This window comes from Nematolebias whitei, chromosome 14 (assembly GCF_014905685.2).
Source record: "Nematolebias whitei isolate Nwh7 chromosome 14, NemWhi1, whole genome shotgun sequence".
NCBI lineage: Eukaryota > Metazoa > Chordata > Actinopteri > Cyprinodontiformes > Rivulidae > Nematolebias > Nematolebias whitei.
This window is the reverse complement of record NC_056511.1, coordinates 16429556-16452512: the sequence shown is the minus strand read 5'-3', so window position 1 is coordinate 16452512 and position 22957 is coordinate 16429556. Positions and strand designations below refer to the sequence as shown.

The 22957-nt window shown below is 38.7% G+C and overlaps 3 protein-coding genes across 3 annotated transcripts in view; 2 read left to right on the top strand and 1 right to left on the bottom strand.

The window, feature by feature from the left end:
* Positions 1–22957, top strand: part of LOC119420857 (clathrin interactor 1) — a 218685-nt gene that overhangs the window by 86741 nt on the left and 108987 nt on the right. The gene's annotated exons all lie outside the window — the stretch shown is intronic.
* On the top strand, positions 6894–10084 carry bnip1b (BCL2 interacting protein 1b). Its single transcript, XM_037687917.1, has 6 exons — positions 6894–6994; positions 8494–8586; positions 8664–8755; positions 9242–9349; positions 9625–9743; positions 9854–10084. The coding sequence occupies exons 1-6, from the start codon at positions 6911–6913 to the stop codon at positions 10048–10050; spliced, it is 693 nt and encodes a 230-aa protein (XP_037543845.1). The 5' UTR covers positions 6894–6910; the 3' UTR covers positions 10051–10084.
* Positions 12321–22957, bottom strand: part of LOC119420741 — an 18092-nt gene continuing 7455 nt past the window's right edge. Inside the window, exons 4-7 of the mRNA XM_037688170.1 lie at positions 19320–19499; positions 18494–18636; positions 16216–16427; positions 12321–12661 (exon numbers count right to left, since the gene is read on the bottom strand). Coding sequence (XP_037544098.1) covers positions 12349–12661; positions 16216–16427; positions 18494–18636; positions 19320–19499 — 848 coding nt within the window. The 3' untranslated portion in view covers positions 12321–12348. The remainder of the gene's footprint in view (positions 12662–16215; positions 16428–18493; positions 18637–19319; positions 19500–22957) is intronic.

Below are 22957 nucleotides of genomic sequence, written 5' to 3'. Positions count from 1 at the left end.
AAATGATACGAGCTATTATGTGAGAACGTATCATTGCTTGGCTTTAGGAAGCCCAGATGGGATAGGTCTATTTCCTGGGCAGGGTGTGATGGTATGTTTGTGGTTTTAAAACAAAACAAAACAAAAAAAGAAAAAAAAGAGGGTTTTGATTCCAGGGCCCCTACATTGTTTCTGATGCTGACCCCCTTGGCGTCATGATTCATTTGCCTTCAGTAGAGGTTTCCTATGGAAAAACTGATTCTGCTTTGGCTTCCTCTTCAGGGTGATGTACAGTGTAGACACATTTCTCCAGAGAGCTATATTGTTATCATTTGTAAACTGATTTCTACTTGTGACTTAAAGAGGAGCGGTTTTAGCCTTGGGCGGCCAGGAAGAGCTTGTTTGAAAGATGATTTTCCTGACCGCCTTAGGGGGAAGTTACTATATCACTGTACTGTATGGCAAGCCAATTTACAAAGACTCAATCCGGACACTTATTGCCTTCTGAAATAACTTCACACACAAATCAAAATAACATGGCAGACGTGTTTGTAGCTGTGGTTTATGACATTGTCCTGCCAGTCTGGTAAACAACAACAACAACAAAAGCCTGATTGGCTCAAATCAACCTTGACTGAAGTAGCAGACATGGTGGTGAACCGTATCTGAAAAATGGCTTCAAAAGTCTGAACCACTCGAGCATTAGTGTCTTTACGATGATATTTGAAGCTTTTTTCTTTTCTTTTTTTTCGGCTATGATTTGAAACCAGGTCTGGTAGGGGGTCAACAGTGGTTAAAGGGTCGCTGGTTGACAGCCGGCTGACAAACGAGGCCTGCGCGTTGCGTTTTGCTGTCGATCCACGAGGCTGTTTTTAGGAAAGAGTCCTCGCAGGTTTTTACTGGATAGGCGCGAGCTGTGCAACTTTACATTCAAACTAGGAGACTCTGTGGCATTTTACTGTCAAGGAAATGAGTGAAAATCCACACCAGTTTAAGGAAGAAAAAAAAAAAGAAAAACGAAACAAACAAAAAAAACAATTCCTTATTATTTTTATTTCTGACAAAGGAAAAAAATCCTATACAGTAAACTATTAAGCTAATAGAGTGTGTAACTTTGTGCTACTCTTATCCAATAAAAGCTAAGTGGATCCATAAAGCTCTTCTTCAGCAAATCAGGGTAATATTGTTCTTCTATTTGACATGTGATGACGTATAAAATCTAAAGATTATATATTTATGTATTCCAGTTATCGTCGCCATTCTTTACTCTGTACAAAAACCAATATTGTCTGTCTGTGTGTTCTGAATTATTAATGTCAATCACTATGGTGCAATTCTCAATACACAGTAAGAAATAAAGGCCAACAGACTTTTCGACAAGAATTCCCAAACGGAAAAATCTGCAACGTTTTCCCTTCATGAAGGATTTGACTCTGATGTCCAGCTGGGACGGGGTTTGTCACATGGTGCTCATTCTGTTTTTATCGTCCCCTCCCCAGATCCTTTTCACCAGTCGGGACTTTCTGTTCACAGCTTAATTTAACGTTGGACCAGTCGGAGGAGGATTTACGTAGACTCTTGTCCAAAACAACAAGAGGATGGTGATCATTACCAATTTGTATGGCAGATGTTTGTAAAGGTCAATCTCCTGGATTTGACAGCACGAGCCAGAGTCGTAGAAGCTGAAAACACAAATTATAGTTCGGCTGTGCAGTTGCCTCATTACCGTTTTAGCATTGCGAGTGCAATTGTTGCATTGTTTTCTCATAAAATTAGAATATTTTGCATACTTTCTAGGAATTTTCTTTCAGTTTTCCTGAATATCTTTAAAAAGAACAAGATTTGTGAAAGCCTCTTGCTGGCTGTGTTGTCAAAAATCAACAAGAGTCTGGCTTCTGGTTTCGTTTGTATCGTTTCAAATGTTTTTCCTGTCGTGTTTGTACCCTCGATTGTAAAAACGCCTCATCTTTTAGAGGCTGCTGTCCTTATTTTACCCCAAATGACAATGCAGCAGAAATAAACGCCTCTGCATGCCGATCCCTCTGCACAGCGCTGTGAGAATCAAGTTAAGTGTGAAATAATTTGGACGTCACGTTAAGATTTTCAGTGTCACAAATTTGTTGCATGGCTTTTGGGGCTCTCTGTACTCTCACGTGTATGATTTCATACTTGCTGCTATCGAATGAGCACAAAGAGACTTCAGATTTTCATTTTGTTTTAAGGGTGTCCACATTTACAATATATTGACTCTTGTTTTTTCTTTTTCTTTTCCATACCCTATATGACCGTCAGACCAACAGCATTGCTCACCTTGCACTTGGTTTTTACACCTAACAAGAAAAAATATATATATATATATATTTTGAATTGCGATGCCTGATGAACCAGGTGCCTTAATCACTTATACAAAAACACAAATCTGCATTTTATTTATTTATTTCAGTCTGGAGGGGATTTCCCTGCAGAAACAAAAGAACTGGGTTTTCCAAAACTTAAAAGTTGAAGTACAATTATCTAAACCTACACTTTTTGTATAAAATTCAACTTATTACAGCACACGGGAGCTGTTCGTCATGGCTGGAAAGTACAAAACTCATGTAGGGTTACCCTTTAGTATTACAATGGACAATTAATGCCGTTTTGGGAAACCTGGTTCCAGTTTTGTCAATTTCTCTGCCCACTAAGCCACGTTATTGTGTTTTCTGTATTGGCTGCTGCTATCACCGCTGGTGTGTCTGCGTAGAGAAGAATCAATTTCCACTGTGTCCGAGACAGAGGGGACACTCGCTTTTTACCCGCTCAATAACCACACGTTCTTCTGAGGCGTTGACACGGAGCACTGTGTCGCTGCCTCCTGAGATCTTGTTGCGATGGAGAAAAACAAACAAACAAACAAACAAAAAGAATTCCGTTTTTTTAACTTTCCTATAAAGAAGTGCCAGCCCCTCCGTGAAGTCAGTGCCGGCACTGAGGCGCAGGTTCGTGGATGACGCGACGAACTGAGCGTGGAGGCAAACCGTGGTGCTACTCTGTCCGTGGCTGGGTGCTACAGGAACATGGCTGTGTTTTGAATTGTTAGCCATATTACTCCTTCTGTTGGATGACTTGTGTTTTTTCTGACTGCTGCACTGCTGTGTGCCGACATAGCGAGGTATAACTCTGCTGCTTTTGCCCATGAATGTAGACTAGTCTTCCTCAGCAGGATCACACGGAGCGTCCGTTTGCTCGGAAGCTCACAGGGAGACTCTGGTCATCAGGAGAGAAAGATCTTGAATGTCGTATCTTTTAAGTGGCCACCTTTTGCTTTTGTGTTTGAACTTCTTTATTTTTTTTATTTAATATGCTCTGAGATTGATGCTCTTAACCGTCAGAAGTTGCACGTTTACGATGTTTTTTTTTCCTCCCTAAATTATGTTTTGCCATTTTCTTTAATCCCAGTGTTCCAAATGTTTTGTGTATTTATTTATGAAGTCCAGTAATTTTAAATGCAAGGAGACCATTGATGTAGACTAAAGCTTTTCCATTGAATAAGGCGCCCCACAAGTCAGAGACGTGTCGGGAGCTTCACGGAGCCAAATCAAATTCACAATGACACCAAAACGACTTTAATACCAACATTTCTCTGTATCCTTTGCAGCTGTTTGGTACTAATTAATTAGCAGAAATCTACCTATAACTCAATTGTTTTCTTTGATAAAAGCTCAGCAGATACTGTCTCTTTAGATGAACTCACTCTAAGCATTTCATATTATTCAGTTTGTTCAAAAATAACTTTGGGTCCAAGTATTTCCTAGAAGTGACTCTTGCTGTGAGGCTGCAGGCAGACTCCAGTGATCTAATTTGTTCATTTTCATGTAGTTATACTCAAATATTTCTGGAAAAGTCCCCTCGCATTGATTAAACTCTTAAAAAAAAAATTAACTTTTGGTTATCACAACAAAGCCTTAAAGCATCTTTGAACTTGGTTATAACTTCAATCCGTCCTCCCCCATTTGTTTATCCACATATTTGCAGATATGCAAAATTTCACCTCGGTGTACTTTTTAAAAGCGGAGACAGGATTTCATTGTGAGTTCGATTAGTTCGCCGTTTGTGAGGCTCTTTCAAGTGTTCCATGTGATCAGAAGCCTAAAACCTTTTGAATCACTGAACAGAACCTCGCCTTGACACGACTCTTTCTTGCGACTTTGGACTGAAGTTTGGTGCTTCGCAGCCTTAGCTCAAGTTAGAAGTCGACCAACTTGTTGTCTTGAGTGTCCGTGGAGAAACGTAGTGAGTTTTGTGGAAAAACTTCACTTGTGCACCAGAGATTTCCACCCCTTGTTTGCTTTTGAAACAAGCTTTTAATTTGTATGCCTTTTTCTTCCTTTATTTTGAAGAAGTGCTTTGGTTTGCAGCTGTCTCTTCTGAGAGCCCCAGAGTTTAGACAGGGGTCATTAAAGGGCTGGTGGGCAGAGACCCCCCCTCACCCTCTCCTGCAGTGAATGATGGGAGAGGGATTCATTTCCTCTTCTGTAGACTGATTTTACTAAACAAACAACTCACCCCACAATAATAATAATAAAAAAAAAAAAACTTACGGTTTGTGCACAGGTCCAACTCATCATTCAACACAGCAGTGATTTACATCTCCTTCCAGACTCGCCAAATAACGCACGGGAAAAGAGACGTTTAAGTTCATCGTTCCGTCTCTTTTCTCTGATGCTATAATTTCTTGATGGGACGATTTTATAGGAAACCCATACAAGCCCAGGCTGTAGGAGGTATCGTCATCCTGAGCTCCACGGCTACACGCCATTGTTACGATGCTTCTGGTCTTGTATGGTGACGTTCGATTTGATCGACAGCATGGGATCTTTCTGTAGTTAGTCCTGTGTGTGTGTTCCTCTTCCCGGTCTCATTAGGAAGGCTGTACTTAACTGCTCTACAATAGATCTCTTGGTGACTTAATTTCATCAACCTACAGAAAGAGTATCCTGCTGAAACGAACTCGATCCTCTCTTTAGCAACGACGTCTATATTTGTAGTTCACATATATGCCTGTTCAAAATACAATATCTTGATGTGTTATATTTATGTTGTATAATAAATGTTGTGCTGGGTTTATACTTTTGTTTTGACATTTTCTTTAACATTGTCTTTTTTTTCCCTCTAAGGCACAGTTGGTTTTATGCACAGGCGTTGAAATGTAAAAGGCATTTTTCTTGTTTGTACTGTAAAGGCCCAGTTCTGTTTCAGTTTATTTTAGTTTTCTTGTCTCTGGCTGCTCAAAATCCTGTGGGCGCCCTGCCCTGAATCTGTTGTGGTTTTTTTTTTGTTTGTTTTTCTAATATTTTGTCAAATCATCTTATCTTGTATCAGCCGGGTGTTGGTACTGCAGCTCTGCTTGTAACCACATTAGTCTGATTATGTTTATTGATTTTATTATCAAAATAATAAAACCATTAGCACCGCACTCCGTGTCGTTTCATTCACTTAAGGATTTGGATCCATTTTTTTTTGTTTGTTTGTTTTCATGATTTGAATTTTAAACATTTCTAGTCACGTATGGTATGAATTTGAACGTTTGATAATTATAATTATGCTGTTTACAGTAAATGTAAAAATATATATAAAAATAAATTTACTTGACATTTTAGAATAGAATAGAAACAGATTTTATTGTCTCACTGGATGGGAAATTCAAGTGTAACAGCAGCAACAGATAAAAAGATTCACACAAAAAGTTTATAAAATGTTTATTAAAAATATATATATATATTTAAATATAATAATATATATAATAATTATATAGATAGATATAGATAGATATGATAAACAATATCAATAATAATGTTCAATATGTATTGGAACATACAATACAGTGCATCCTAGAAAGATATTTAGAATATCTCATTTATTTGAAATGACTTTCTAACTTATGAACAACTATACAAAGTTTCTCTGCTTTGATTTCTAACAATTTGCTGAGTTTTCACCTATTTTTTTTAATTTTACTTCAAACTAGATTAACATTTTGGTAACATTTTTTTACTCGTTCATGTTGAAGCCATTTCTAATTCTTTATATAGAGTTCTAAACAATCGTTCATTTATATTTAACTAAGAATGAAAAACAAAATCTGAATAAACAGTTTTTGCAACGGGTTGCTAGAGAAGTGCCTGGAAATATAAACTGCCCATTATGTTTGACTTAATGCTGCTGGTTCGTCACTTGAATGGCTTTTTAAAAGAAGAAACGCCCACAGTTTAGAAATGTTTAGATTAGAAATGAACAAGTAAATATAAAAAAAAATTTTTTTAAATGACCAAGTGTGTGAAAGGGATTTTATACAGGAAATGGAGTGAAAATGGTTAAAAGCTGTCAAAGAGAAAAACGGGAGATCCTTTTTAGTTTTCTTGTCTGTTTTGCTGGAAAGGTTAACTGAACACATTTGCTCTGTCTGAACTGAATTGCACAAACAATATTTTGAGTTAGAAGAACACATTTTGTTTAAATTATATTTGCAGCCTTATCACAATTTAGGAGCATTTAAAATGGCAATATAATTTTTTATGTAAACCTAAATAATTTATTGAATCAAATTATTACACTGCTGTCATTTTTATATAGACTTTCTGCAAAAGTGTCAAGTTTACAGGCAGCAATTTAAGGAACCACAACTATGCTCATATTTTAATACATTTTTTATTTAAACATCTAATTTCCTCATCAACTGTTTTGATAAAAATAAAAGCTGTATTCAAAATTAATTTAAATTATGTAACCACATGAGATTAATTTTTACTCCCCTTTGAGATTAGATCTTTAATTTTAACGTGATAATTGAGTTTTAACAGGATAAAGAAGAAGTCCAGTCAGCCCTCAGCATCAACAGCTTTGCGTTTTTCTTTGTATTTTGAGCCTGCGGCTTGCCGTAACCAAAACAATAATGGCGTCCTGGACGGACGTTAACGCTCGAATTTGCGGGCAAGAAATGGTCAAATATGATCTGGAAATAAAAGCTCTCATCCAGGTAAGAATATAAACATTTTAAATGTAACTTATCATGGACTCGCGTTGATGCAGAAGCAAAACATTCGGTTTGAAAGCTCGGATAGCTTGAAGCTAAAAGTTAGCTTAGCAACGAGAGAAATGCAGAATCGTTTTTGAGTTTAAAAACACATTTTTTAAGCCGCCAATGAAATAATAAGAACTTAAATAGAAACTTTGTTATTGCTGGAATATTTGTCGCTGAAGAAAACGATTGTTTTTCTCTAACTGGTGAGTTTAAATGTAGGCTTAATATAAAAACACTTAAAACTTTAAAGGAACTGAAGTTCATGCTCAATTATCCAGGTACAAAATCCAATAATCGTCAATCTGGACAGTTTATTTTTTGTGGAAAGATGTTTTGCCCTCTCTCCGGAGGGCTTCATCATTCTGAGGATTCCCATGTAAACTCCAAAAAAGTTAAGTCAGGTCCTCTGGACGGGTTAAAAAACAAAACGATTGTAGAAACGTTTCGACTTTCATCCGAAAGACCTTCAGTCTGAGGAGCTGAACAACTTGATCATGTGAACAGCTAGTTTAGTCAACAAGAAACTGGATGATCCAGTATGAGAAGGTGCTATTTATAAGACTGAGCTGAACACAGCACAATTAGGCATTTTCGGAACCAGAACGCCCAGATGGACTCGAAGCTGAAGAAAAAGTAATCTGTCTGCCTGAAGAAAAAAACAAGAATCAAGTTTATCTAAATCTGACTCCCGACGACCTCCTCGGAGACAGGCCGATTATCAATTTCTCCTGGGACATGAGTACCCAAGGACAAAAGCTTCATCTATCAAAGTTCATGCACAATCATCCAGGTACAAAATCCAATAATGGTCAGTCAGGTCATCTGGACAGTTTCTTTTTCGTGGAAAGACGTTTCACCCTCTATCTAGAGGGGTTCATCAGTCTGAGGAGTCCCAAGTAAAATGTTTTTCCCACTAAGTGATACTGGTTGGTCCACTAAAGGAGTGTACTGCTTAGTGGGAAAAACAGTTTACTTGGGACTTCTCAGACTGATGAAGCCTTCTGGATAGAGGGCAAAACGTCTTTCCACAAAAAAAAAAAAAAAAAAAACAACTGTCCAGATGACCTGACTGACCATTACTGGATTCAAGGAACTGCACTGAAAATAAGTTTAAAAACAGCCACTCAATTAAAAAGATGAAAAACCTGAAGAAATTGCTCCAAGGAACAGTTTAGATTATCTCAAGAAAGTGAGTTTTTGGAAGATAAAATAAAATGCTCAAGATTTCACTGATCATTTCTGATTAAAAAGGTAGTTCTGTATAAAGAAGTACTGTTAAAGCTTATTTTGAGGTGAAATTTACAGTTAGTTTTATACTCATGTGTAGATTTTGTAGGTAACAAACTAGTTATGTTGTTACATTCAGTAAACTAAAAATGTGCAACAAACTGTATAGTTATGTTTAGGTCTTTTTGATTCAAAGTATTTAATCCTTGTTTGTGTGGGATCTGTAGGACATCAGGGATTGTCATGGACCTCAGCCTGTGCTCACAAAGCTCAACTCTCAGGTCAAAGAGAAATTCATCAAGCTGAGGCTCAGGATACAGGTCAGGTCTTTGCCACACATGCAAACTGGAGTGAAATGTCTTAGTTAAACTGGAAGTGTGACCTGTGATGTCACCAGGATCTGGAGCAGATGGCCCAAGAGCAGGACGAAGAGTTGACCAGACTGGCTATCCTCGCAGAAACAGAAAGCCAGAAACACCAAATGCTCAGGTGTTTGAACACATTTTTATTTTTATTTTTTTTTGCTTTAATTGCATTATCCCAAACACAGTGGTTTTTAAGTACCGGTAGTATGTTATGTATACAAGCTTATATGCTAATAAGTAAGTAAATAGGTATGTAAACTTTATTTATATAGCATTTTTCATAGATAAAATCACAAAGTGCTTTACAGAAATACAGGCTTAAAATAAAACAAAAACAATAACAGCTGATAAAAACCAAGTAAAACATTTCACTAAAAGCTTGTCTGAATAAAAGTGTCTTAAGCTGCTTTATAAATGATTGCTGCCACAACACATAACATGCAATTTTAGAGAAAAAAATGAGATTTAAGAATAAATGTTGTAATTCTAATTATCTTAGAAATATTAGGTGCATAATGAAAGCAGCTACTCAACAAATGCTTCTCATCAAATAACACAAAACAAAAATAAATAAAGAGCAGATCTGTAAGTTGGTTTCTGTGGATTCCAGTAACCAGACAGCGTGGAGGAAAGCTAACTTGGCTTGTAAACTCGCTATAGACAACATGGAAAAGGACGAGCTGCTGCACGGTGGAGAAAACCAGAGTACCAGTCCGAGGTAAGTACAGTTCACCTTTTACCTCTTAAATGGTTATTTTTTACTATTTAAAATTAAAGTTGAACAATTTAAGCATATTAAAGTCTTTAAAAAATATATAAAACTAATCTGAAGCTTTCAGCAGTATCTTTACTTATCGAACAAAATTACAAACTACCTAATGAGAATTATTTTGGACTTCAACATTCATGTAAAAATAAAATCGTAAAACGGTTGTACAGGTAGTTTTTAGTTTTCTTACAGACTTCATCCTCTGCTGTGTGTGTTCATCTCAGGAGGGCAACAAAAGAAAGCGTAGTGGAAACAAGCAGCAACTTCACAGAGTCCCTGATGTCCATCAGCAGGATGATGTCTCAACAAGTGAAGCAGACTGAAGACACCATTGGTACTTTAGGTAAAGAAGCCTAAAAGTATAACCACTTTTTTGTGTGTTTGTGTGCCTTAAAATAATCTAGTGTGTCTTCTAATCTCTTCTCCACCAAATTCTTCCCTCCTCCACTGTAGCCACCTCCTCGAGAACGGTGCATGAAACCAACGAGGAGTTCAAAAACATGAAGGGAACCATCCACCTAGGCAGGAAGCTGATCCTAAAGTACAACCGGAGGGAGTTGACAGACAAGCTGCTTATCTTCCTGGCTTTTGCCCTCTTCTTTGCCACGGTCCTCTACATCCTCAAGAAGCGCCTCTTCCCCTTCATTTAGAGCTCCAGCTGAGTTCTGTTTTAGCTCATAAGAGAAGCAAGACTGGACTGTTCTAAAAGGAGGTGGTGAAAATATTTCCACTTGTATATTTTGCAAAAAAAAAAAAAAAAAAGCTGATTTATTTTTCAGCTTGAAATATTCAGGAATTCTTCAGCTCACGAGGTGAGCCTGATCCTCCTTAAACTAACTTTTCAATGATTGTAGCTTCTAATCATTTGAAAAACTGGATTTGTGGTATAAGCATTTAGATATGTCTCTAGGCATTTTTAAAAAACGAAATGCAACTTTGATACAGGTTTAGCTGAAATGCTGCCAACTTATACTTGTAAATTTTGAAAAAGCACTTTAAGCCATAACCAAAGATTTCCCAGCCACAATATGCAACAAGTTGTGTTCAGGAGAGAAACTGTGTGCTCTGGATGACTGTTACAAAGATGCTACTGTTACAGATGTTAATGTGCCTGTGCCACATATGATGCAAATGACAATAAAGAAACCTTGACCTAATTACTTCATGTTAATCAAATGAACTTGTCAAAGAGAAAAGTTAGGAATTGAAGCAAGAAAACAGGTGGAAAGCTTCTATCAAGTGATTAAATCTTCAAGTATATGTGCATCTTGATGAGTTAAAATGTGGAAAATTTTTATTTTTTTTTGTCAATCATTTCTGAAAGAAACAGCGCAGAATATTTCCAGCCTTTTCTTATTATTTTGATGATTATGGCTTAAAAGTAATGAAAAACCAAAATTCAGTCTCTCAGAAAATTAGAATAATGTGAAGAGGTTCAGTGTTGTAAACTCCTGGTGTCACAGCATAATCAGCTGATTAATTACTAGACATGAGCTACAAATGTCTCATTCCTCAAGTCGAGCCACGCCTGAACCAGAGACGTCAGAAGCATCTTACCTGCTGAGGAGACAACTGGACTGTTGCTCAGTGGTCCAATGTCTTTTCCAGATTAAAGTAAATTTTCATGTCATTTGGAAATTAAGGTCCCAGAATCTGGAGAAAGAGTGGAGAGGAACAGAATCCACGTTGCTTGAAGTCCAGTGTGAAGTTTCCAGTCAGTTTGGTCATGTCTGCTGGTGTTGGTCCACTGTGTTTTCTGAAATCCAGTCAACGCAGCATCTACCAGGATGTTTCAAAGACTTCACACTTCCTTTTGCTGGTGAGCTTTATGTAGCTGCTGATTTCGTTTTTCAGCAGGACTTGTCTCCTGCCCACACTAACAAATGTACCAAAAGCTGGCTGTGGAATACTCTAATTTTCTGAGACACTGAATTTAGTTTTTTCATTACTTGTAAGCCATAATCATCAAAATTACAAGATGTAAAGGCTTGAAATGTTTCACACTGTGCGCAATGAATCTATATTATAAAGGACTTTCACTTTCTGAAATTATGTACAAAAAGAAATTGGAACTTTTTCACAATATTGACATTTTTTTTGAGATGCACCTTTAGTGTGCCTTCATATGCTGACAGGACGTGATGTTGCTCCTCCATCCTCTGCTGTAGGAAAAAAAGCAGCTGATGCAAAAGTGAAAGGACCGAAGAGACCGCCACTAAACTACACTCCTCTTGTTCTTCTCTTCCTATTGGTCAAAAAATGTCTGCATAAAACTTTTCCATAGCCTCCAACAGCAAGATCCCACTGCTCAAACCGAGAACAGACGGGGGAGCGTGTAACGTTAACCCAAACTGAATGACAAACAAGGATTTTGATAAAAGTTTAATATTTACAACATATTGTGCCGTGCATTAAGAAACTTTAACAAAACTAAATGAATAGATGTTACAGTCTTCAACAAGTTGATTTTAGTTTATAACTTTCAATGTAGTTTTAAGATTAAAGTCTGAGTTGTGATATAAAAATGCTTAAAATCTATAAAACACGACCAAACAATGCTTCCTGCAGACTGCACCACAGCCGTCTGTAGCTCATCACATTACTGTACGGCACGCAATAAAACAATGCTCATAAATACAAAAACAGACTTGAATAGGCAGGATGCTAACTCAGCCATCAGCTGCACTGGAGCTATAAAAGTTTCTGTAGTGTTGGTTTGTGGATCTCACTCGATGTGGTACTTTATGCTTAATGTGAGGTAGGTGGCTGGTTTTTATCCTCGTACAAACTATGTTCAGAGAAAAGGTGAGTAGAAGAAAAACCCACAAACTGAATAAATTATGCTGCATTGCTTTCACTTGCATCACTCCAAATCCACGTCTACAACTTCTACTCATGTTGCTGCTAATAAGCACATCGTGTTTGTGTACCCTCTTTGTAACGCCTCTCTATGAATCTGAGATGAAAGGATGCTCAGAAACGGAGAAGCTAACATCAGCGGTGCTGTCCGTCAACCTGACCGGCCTCTTGGTCTCCAGCTCGGCTTCTCCGGTTGGCTTTGCAGCTGTGACATGCCCGGCCACAGCAGGTGGTGGAGTGGTGTCATCCGGATCATCTGATTGGTTGAGGGGGCAGATGTTGGCGAAGCTGCCACAGAGCGCCCCCCAGTGTTGCTTGCACTGCCCCTGCAGCTGCCGTCCAACCCACGCCCTGATCTCGTCTCCGCACTTCAACAGGAAATTCATCAGTTCCACATATGGCCTGAGGTGGAAGAAGGGTGGGGGGGGGGGGGGGCGAACAGAGATTCACTGAGGTGATTTGAGTTAGAGTTATAAAAAGGCCTTTTTCACAGCACTGAAAGTCACATGACCCTGTTGCCAGAAAAGGCTGCAACACCTCGACTACTAATAAAAGCATAACACAGTGATTTGCGAACAGTCTTGTGTTTTTTAAAAATAGTTGGGGGTTTTTCATATAAGCGTTGAATTTTTAAAATTAAAAGCTAGAATAGCTGTCAGAATACACAGTTTTTCAAAAAGTTTTATTAAATTTTTTTTGTACACGAGTATCATGAAAAAAAAGCACTAAATGCACATCATTCACGACCAAAAATCTAACACATAATTAGGCCTGTCACGATCATAAATTTTGGTGGGCGATTAATTGTCTCAGAAATTATTGCGATAAACGATAATATTGTTTGAAATTTGACAGTAATTGTCAAATTTAAGAAGAAATGTTGGTGAATTTGTTTTGAGTGTAGTACCTTTTTGGACCATTGGATGGCAGCATAAGACAGTTTGAACCGAAGGATGGATAGTGAGCGAGCAGCATGTCTTTATAAGAAAAATGGGAGGGAGGCACCTTGACGTGACATGAGCCGTCTCTCCTTCCTTTTTTTTTTCCGGTTCTCGAAATGGCAGATGCTCGGTGTGGTTTGCGCTTTTTAGCATAGCATTTTTCACACAAAGCTTTTAATTAAAAAAAAAAAAAAAAAAAAAAAATCAAGAAACAAGTTCTCGGCTTCTTTTTGCAGAGATAAACAACTATTTACACAAAGGCACAGGTTTAAACAGAGAATTTTGCAGCTTCGATACGATGGAGGTTTTTTCCCTGAAGTCGGTCTGTTAGCTTAGCTCGCAGCTTAGCTTCTGGGCTTAGCTGCTTTTAACAATCCAAAAACATGATTTTAAAAAGGATTTTAAAGAGAAAAGAGAAAGGGGTGGGTCATTGAAGAACGCCAGAGTTGAGCTTTTTGTCATCCAGTGTCTTCAGTAGAAAGAGAGAAACGAAGAAACAATAAAGCCGATAAATGAAAATGAGGTTGATCATTTTCATTTATCATGCGATTAATTGATTTATTGTTTATCGCAACATAATTTGTAATAAAATAGCACAATCAGCAGACATGTTTTGTTGTCAACAACTCTAGAGCCCTTTTTTTTTTACATTCAAACATTGGTGAGCACACTGGGACAGTTTTGGCATGTGACAGATACGGTCGGTAAAAAAAAAATCCATGCACGTAAACTGAGTCAGAGGAAGAACAGTTGAATCAAAGACTAGGTCAAACGTGAAGAAGTGAAGCTCTTCACTTCTAAAAAGTAACACAGACTAAAAGTTGTCAGGACAAGAGTCGACAGACGTAGAGTCGTTTGACAGCGAGCACCGAGAACTGTAAAGCAACATTTGAGGCTTAGACAAACAAATTGAAACAATTTATTTGGGAACAAAGGCGAAGATTATTTGCTGTTTTATGACGCAATTTTTACAAAAACCCTGATGAGTCAGTTCCAAGCGCCCACAAAACAATCATTTAATGATGTAGAAATTGTGTTTGGCATAAAACATCAGATCAAAAACACTGAAAATTTGTGTATTTTGACAGCAGTGATGTTTTTTTTTTTTCTAAGATGCTTGTTTTTGGAGGAAACCACACATCTGGAGAAAACCCCACGCAGGTTTGAACGGGAGGAACATACAAACTCCACAAAGAAAAGTCCTGGTCATGATTTGAATCCAGGTCTTTCAGATGTTAGGAGTACAGCCTGACTGATATCTTGGTAGAGCTGATACAGGTGTTTGGGGACCTATTGGCATCAGTGATTATTGGCCCATAATGTGCGATATAAACACTAGGAACGAGCTGTGCCCTTACTGGCGGAAGGCGTAATTTACAATGTATCCAGCAGAGGGCGCATGTTGTCTACTTTCAAGTCATGCCCATTCACATTAACTTTCACTTTCAGCACAGCCGAAGCAGGGAGCAATACTGTGTAGCATATTTTGTTGAACAGAGCATGGTAAGTTTATTGTAACTGATCTGTTAAATGAAAGAAAAAACACCAATAATAAATTTTCTTCAACCCTCCAACCCACTTGTCATTAGAAGAACCTCTCAAGTTAGCAAGCTCACATTTAGACAACCTAGCATAGGCTATTGCTTTGTAAAACTTTGGGCAGAACAATAAATCTAATGTAGCAGTAAATATATATCAGTGTTAGTAATGTTATCTTTGTTGTCCTCAGTGAAATGCATTGTCTGAAATCTTTACTTCTCTGGAAAACAAAAAAAACGCAACTGAGGTAAATACTAATTAGGCCTTCCCTGTACTTGACTGACTGTTTAAACAATGAACAGGGAAGTGCGTTTCTTTGTTTAATTTATATTTTTGTAACACACTTGATAACTTTATGGTGGATAGTGGAGGATAGGAAATGTGAATGCACATTAGGAAGACTGGTTCAAGACTTCAAGTGTTAAAACAGGTTTAAAAGTAGCTGTTTAATTATATTCTTGGCGGTGGACAAAGCCGAAAATGTTTCAGTCATATCGGTTATCTTAATTAGCATCCCCTCCCAATCTCGGTAGTGATGATAGCCAAAATTTTCATATCGGTCGGCCTCTAACGCGCGGGCTACAAAATGGATTCCTCCAAGCAGACAGATGGAGCGGAGCAGGCCCAGTCTTGGCAAACAGGTAGAAATGCATCAATAGTATGGAAATATTTCACTAAAGATTAATCTTCCAGTTCAACTATCGTAAGGAAACAGAAAATTAATCAACTTCCTGACTGTTTTGGAGGTTGTTGCAAACCGGTGTTACACCATATTCAGTGATCACCGTATATTGTGACCGTAGGGGGCGGTGTTGCATGCACTGTTGCAGGTCACAGAATATGTTGTAACACCGGGTCCAAGCCACCGAACCAGAACCAGCTTCCTCTGACCCTGTTTCACAAACAAAAAGCAAAAAATATCAATCTCTAAACCTATAAAAAAAAAAAAAACTATAAATATATTAATCTCTAAAATTAAACCTAATGCGCAGCGGGTGGTGGTGCGGGGTGGTCGCCCGCCCCACTGTTTTTAGTTTTATTTTTTACGTGCCACATGTTTCTTTCACTTTTGCAGCTTAATAATAATAACTTATAGTTTTGGTTTTCCTGTGATTTACTTGCAGTATGATAAATGGTAGGAGTATAATATATGCTCCCAATGTTTTATTTTTTTGTAAATGACTTTTTTTGGCGGTTTTATTTATTTATTTACTTTTGCATCTTGAGATCCAATGACGTCATCAACTACTCGAGTTCTACTCGAGTTTTATTATGTTAATGACGAGTTTAAAAATTAAGTAGTCGTTCAACCCCTAGCACTGCCACCTCACAGCGGGAAAAGTCTTTAGTTCCTAAAAATCAAACTATGACATTCTTTAAAAACTTTCTTCTAAAAGATACAGAAAAATACCTTCGGTTGTTTGCCTCTCTTCTGCTTTTTACATGTTAATTTGTTTATGCATGCACATTTCTCACCCCGTGGGAAACATCAGGTGGAACTGGACCAGGTTCCCCATGGTGTCCATGTGGTCCTGCAGAGCTAGGCAGAGATTGTGTTTGGAATAGCACTCTCTCTGGAGGGAAAACACCATCTCTTTTACCGCAGAGCACCGCCGGCTCACGCAGCTGAAGCGCTGCCGCAGTCCCAGGGCCATGCACCGCAGCGCATCCTTCACAAAGGATTTGCCCTGAAACGAGGAGGAGACTAATTTAGCGTCATTTGTGACTTTGTTCATTGTTTTTGCACAGAGGAAGTGGACATGCAGTCTTTGAGTTGTGCTTTTCTGATTACCTGCAGATTTAGTCATTCTGTCTCTTTTCAGTGCTGGTTGAAAACAGCAGCTTTAAGTTTGCAAAAGGTATTGTAAAGCAGTGTGACATATTTAACAAAACAAATTTCAGTTGTTTTTTTACCATTACTATATGTGTAATAAAACAAGGGAAGTGGTGGCGCAGAGGTTAGAGAAGGTGGGTCTGTGATCAGAAGTTTGCCGGCTCAACTTCCCATACCGGCAACATGAAAATGTGGGTGGGATAGGTGAAACTCCCACACCTGCTTCTACCATCATTTGCCCCACTCTGTGCTCTTGAGCAAGGCCCTTAACCCCCACCATCTGCTCTCCTGGGTGCCCTAGATAGCAACTTTGTGCGTGTTTTTTTCTAAAGTCACTTGTAAATCTTGTGAGTCGTAAGTTGCGATTTTTTGGGCTTGTTTTGAACGTGAAGTTTTTTATTTGGGCTGGACTTTCTTTCCGAGTGAAACTAGTTGATTATCTCCCAGCTCCGCACAATAAAGCAAAAGACGAGTGGTAGTAGGTAGTTCGTCCCTTCCACGCCCCCGTTTCCTGTTTATGGCTCCTGCCCAAGTTGGCGAAGTGACAGGCACACAACCAAACAAACACCGATACTGTGGCTGACCACTAGGTGGCTCTACTCACACGCAGATGTCAGGAGGTTTGGTTTTTAAAAATAAGTAGAAAAAATATGATTTTTAAAATAAAAGTATGTTATTCAAAGTGTTTACCATAATTTTTCTGTTGTTTATGTGTAATGCCATAATAAATATATGTTTATGCTGTTTTTAAAAAAAAACGGCCTCCGTTTTACACAATATGGTGGGTTGCCAGTTGGGCTTTTTTGGGGCTTGTTTTCATAGAGCTGGTTGCTTGTTTCTATCACGAGATCTGGCAACACTGGTCAGGAAAGGCATCTGGTGTAAAAACAATTGCCAAATCTTCGTGCGACTTAGTTCGCCCTGAATAAAACGCAGCATAAAACACAAGTTGTAGTTGAATCATCAACTTATTCCAAGCAAATCACACTGTGGACTGGGTCCAACACTGTAAATCAGCGCCATTGATGCTTTAGGATAAAACTTTTGTTTTACTGTGCAGTGTTTTGTCCTTTGTACACGAAGAGAAAAAGGGGAACTTCTTGGAAGTCTTTAGCTTTTACCTTTGGGTTCTTGATTTTTTTTTTTTTTTTTTTACTCAGTGTTATAGGTGTTATTTTTGCAGCTGATACTAACTCTATGGCAACAATTGTTTTTTTCTTTTTTCCCACCACCATCCAACAGGTAATCCATAAACTGTCTCATCAGGTGTACATGAAGTCCATGCACCTTCAGGAGATGTTGGCACAGAGTTTTCTTGGTTTATCCAGGTTGGATCATGAAATGATTCTTCTTTATGTTGGGAAAAAAAAAGACAATAAGCAACAACTATATAATGAATGTACATTTTTAACCTCTGGTATTAAATGAAGATCAAATCACATATAGGTCATAGATAATTCTTGATATTCTCAATGGGGTTTAACGTTTCCTAGTAATCTAGCCCCTCGTGAATCCTTGCAGGACATCATCCACTGTCCCTGTTCACGCTGAGGACATAGAAAACCTGCATCACTTTCTTGTGCTTTTCTATTCTAGTAATGTGGACACACTGTTCCTTCTCTCATTTCAGAACCCCTCTCAGATTGTTCTGTAACCAATGCTGGCACCCATAACTATACTGATCCTTATACAACTAACATTCCTCACAAATGGCCTGAACGACTGATGGGATTAAATGAAATAAAAACTTGTATCCAGAAATGTCTTCTCCGACCCCACCTAAAGCTCCTGATGAACTTGGTTTCAGTCTGTCAAGTGGGTGTAGGAGGGAGGGGCGATGATGATGATGGCGAACAAATAAACGGTCCTTATGTGTCTGCAAGTATAAGATGGGGGTCAGATCATTGTGCAGATTCTTACCTGGGAGTCGTAGCGTCCGGCGTTGTGCAGCAGCGTGAGGCATATGTGGTGCAGTCCGTGGATCTCACAGGAGTTGTTATTAAAGCACTGGAACATCCCACATCCGACGTCATCTGAACTCACCAGGCAACTCTGAATATCAGCTGAAAGTACACAAAATAGCATCTTCTAAATGGGCGTTTGGACTATAATCTCACACCGAGAGGAAATAATCTACATCAGGGCTATTCAACTAAATTGCACAGGGCGCCACAGGTGATGAAAGCCAAGAGCTCAGGGGCCATACATCCAGCAGTTAGGTTTGTTTTATGATTTAAAAGCTGGTTTTATTTAAAAATGAACCCATGGTGGGCCGAACTGAGCACACACGTGGGCCTGATTTGGCCCCCGGGCCGCCCATTGAATAGCCCAGATCTAGATCATGTTTCAGTTGATTTTTTTTTTTTCGACACAGGCGAGCTCAAACTTCAATGGAAAAAAGAAGTCTCATGCTGACTTTTCACAATGAGCCACTTGAGTTCAACACTTCAACAGATCACCACTTGTTGGGGGGGAGGGGGTCTTAGTTAATATTTAACCAGTCATGGCTGACTCATTTCACTGCCCGGTCTTTACCATCCCTGTGACCTGATGAGGAACAGGATGGAGTCAGGAGGGTAAACAGAGAGGGCCCTATCATTTTCAGCTGTCTGCACTGAGGCTCAGTAAAAGTGGAGAATATTCAATTCCAACACTTGTCAAGGGAAATCACGCTTCGTGCCACACGTCCTCCAATGAGACGAACGAGCACCTGTGTGCAACATCTTGTTCTGGGAGAGGAACTCACCTGTGCTCTGCAGCGAGAGGCGTTTCTTCATCACTCCTTGTTTCTCCTGCACATCATGCGGATCCACAGCCAGCACCTGATGACACGCCAGCAGCAGCAGCACCACAGACACAGTCACCGGCATTTTCTCAGGACGGCTCAGCTTCATGTAGTACTTTAAAATATATATATTATTGTTAATTACAGCATTAGAAGGAGTGTGTTACCGGACAATGTGCCAGCGACATGAGCGGCTCGCATATAAACCCCGCTGCGCGTTCACCGGAGTGAAGGGAGCGCTCCACCAATCACAGCGCAGCTCCGTGAACGCGCAGCACACTTGGAGCTGAAAGTTTATCGCAGGCGAAACAACTCATTCATGTTGAACGGGAAGCTTAAAGATGACGTGGATAACGCGCTAAAAGTAAATAAAATCCCCCCCGTGCGGTCTGTCCCTGCGGTGCTCGAAGGTCAACCGCGCGAAACGGCCCGTAATTAACCCACGAGCCGACGCGCATGCGCGTTTGAGGGTTCGGAGTGGTCTTTTTAGGCAGACGTGCAGTAAAGAACGTAGAGAGGAGTGCGTGTATTACAAATGTCCTCCAAACTCTTATTAAAGCTCATGTCTGTAAGATCACATTTAATTAACATGTTTCACTGTGTATCAAACCAGACCAGTCGTTTAGATTAAAAAAATCCAACAAGTCAGGTCATCTGGATGGTTTCTTTTGTTTTGTTGTTGAGATGTTTCGTCCTTCATCCAAAGGACTTCATCAGTCCGATGAGCCACAACAAACTCAGACCCACAAGCAGCACACTCACATAGTGGGTTAACCAGTTTTCTGGTGATGGTTTCTGGGTCTCCCCCTCTCCCCCGTCGACTCTGAGTTTGTTGTGGCTCCTCGGACTGATGAAGTCCTTTGGATGAAGGATGTAATGTCTCCAAAAAAAAAGAAACTGTCCGGATGACCTGACTGAATTTTGTTAGATTTTTTACCTGGATTATTGCGCATGAACTTTGATGTTTTGAACCACTTTGGCTGCCTCAGAGGAGTTGACAGGGGAGAGGGCAGGCCACAGAAACCATCTTATCACCAGCAAATTAGTTGGCCCAAATATGTGACTGTGCTGCTTGTGGGACTGAGTTTGTTGTGACTCCATGTCTTCTGACTGATGGAGTCCTTTGGATGAAGGATGAAACATCTCAACAACAAAAAAAAAAAAAAGAAACATCCAGATGACCTGACTTAACTTTGTTGGATAGTTTAAAAAGAATGTATGTGCAAGCTTTTAAATGGTTAACACTTACTAATGCGTTGTTTAGATTCAGTATTCCTATTTTTGTGTCATCATCAGAAACTGCAAACCTGTTTTATAGAACCCTTGAGTTGTGAGTGACAAACAGTTTTTTTTTTTTTTTAAGTCTCCGGAAACCAGAATTTCCATATTCCCAACAAACCAGGAAAAACCAACTGGAATGTCTTTGAGTTCTGGTTTGTAAAGTCATCAACACAACTTTTATAACCGATCTTTGCCATGAGCAAAAAAAGTAGGCTGTTTACTAGCTCTTAACCCGCGATGAAATCAATTGCACAAACAGTTGTGCATTTGTAATAGTGAACATATGCTACAATATTGCCTAAAGTGAAAAATATTTTTATATCAATCTCATGGCCTATAAATCCAATATGTCTGCCTCGCTCAAAAATTGCAAAAGGCTAGCTGCAGTAGTTTTATGTAAATGCATTTTGTCAATCAGCCGTGCAGATCCTGCATCTGTATTAGTGAACACGTTGCTACTGCGTTATATAAAATGCGGAGAAATATGGATTATTGATTTGTATTGTAATAATAGTTAGCCTGGTGGTCACTGGGCAAAACAGTTGAGCTAATGCTTGCAACTAAACTGTGTATGACATCATTCACATTTCCAAATTTAGACTTCCTGTGAATAAAAATACAGCATTACCCTTTGCTTAAATGTGCATTTTCCATGTGCTATAACCACGTTTATTTCAATAGAAGTACCAGGATTTAGTCTAGCACCTTGTGTCACTATTAAAAAGAAACAGTTTAATATCCCAGTATTCATGTTTACAAAGTGTTAAGCAGTAAATCAAGTCTGTGACAGGATGCAGCAACGAGTAGATGGAGAGAATGTTAATATACATTTTTGGATATCAAGATGTGAACCATGTCTCAGTACAGTTGAACTCCATTTTGAAGCCTATAGCTGTTTGTGTTTTTCTCTTTATGGCCATGACTTTTGGCACACAACATTCACAAGGGGAACATGTTTGTGATGTCATGAGTCACATCAGCTATGAAACCCCACAAAAAATAGACATTGTTCTTTTGAGTTGTATCAGCATTACCCAACTGGTATTTACAAGTTCTTCAGTGAAAGTGTTTCAGGACAAACGTGTGTGTTTGTGTGTGTGTGCGACAGTGGGAGGTCAAGGTAGAGGGACAGAGCGTGTTTATGTTTGTGTTCATCCAGGGGCCCCGATGGGGAAGACATACAACCGGAGCTAATGTTTAGACATTGGAAGACTTTATTTTAAAGATAAACTTTACGCTTGTTCAGTCTTCAAAACATCATCCCACAGCTTCAGCTACAAAACCTCTGGTGACCGCCCACACAATGACCCCACATCAAACGCACACATGTATACACAAATACCCTAAATAGTACACTAATGCGCCAAGACTCTGCAAACAGTATGGATGGCCTTATACTCCCACATGCTCATGTTGCAAACAACATTCTGCATGTTTGTGCAAGACGCAGAGAAGGTTGCTTTGTGGTGACGAATCAGGGAATGAGGTTTTGTATTTTGACTTTATGATAAGCTGCGCTACTGCTTCATGTGCTCTTTTAACTTTCTATGCTCTGTAGCTTATACAGCATAATGCAAAACAATTTAAGAGTCAGTGATGTCCCGTTTACTTTGTCGGTTTTGTAAGCATGTCTCACAAACACGTTGTGGCTTTTTATCAAGGTCAAGGTTCGTTATTGTCATTCGCATGATCGCATGTGGTACATGTGGTACATGTGGTGGAATGAAATTGTGTACACAGGGTTGTTGCATCCAACAATGTCAAACAGTTATCCACTGAGCTTATAGCACATTTTGTTACAATGCAATCAGAGTTACATAGTTTGGGTATTTTACAGAAGAAATTTGCTTTACAAAATGTTAACGTCTTTTTGTTGATGTTGTCAAAATAGTTAAGGCAAAATCAAGAGATTATTAGAATACATTTCTGTAAATTAAAGCAGCTGTGAAGTATTTTAATTCATGTGCCAGGTTTTCTTGCACTTTTTGGATCACCACTAAAAGTAAACAGATTCTTATAAAAAAAAAGAATAAAAGAACTTAGCTGTTATAAATGACTGAAAATAAAGTAAAATAACTAACGTTTTGCTAGACAAAAAAAAATGTTTTTGCACCTAAAACAACTTATTTAAAAGAAGGCCAAATAAATTTTGCCGGCTTTATAATTTTAATTTTGAATAGGCAATAACTAAAACACTTCCTGCCATATCCAACAATGTCATATGTACGTTTTTTTTGTTTTTTTTTTTGTGCTGAAACTTTTCGTCTTTCATCCAAAGGACTTCCTCAATCTGAGAAGCCACCAAACAAAACTGATTC

What these genes read in the sequence shown, in the direction of transcription:
- bnip1b (XM_037687917.1), top strand. Translation starts at nt 6,911, where the DNA reads ATGGCGTCCTGGACGGACGTTAACGCTCGAATTTGCGGGCAAGAAATG. An exon ending in AAATAAAAGCTCTCATCCAG is followed by an intron (nt 6,995 to 8,493) that starts GTAAGAATATAA and finishes TGGGATCTGTAG; the next exon opens with GACATCAGGGATTGTCATGG. An exon ending in CAGAAACACCAAATGCTCAG is followed by an intron (nt 8,756 to 9,241) that starts GTGTTTGAACAC and finishes TGTGGATTCCAG; the next exon opens with TAACCAGACAGCGTGGAGGA.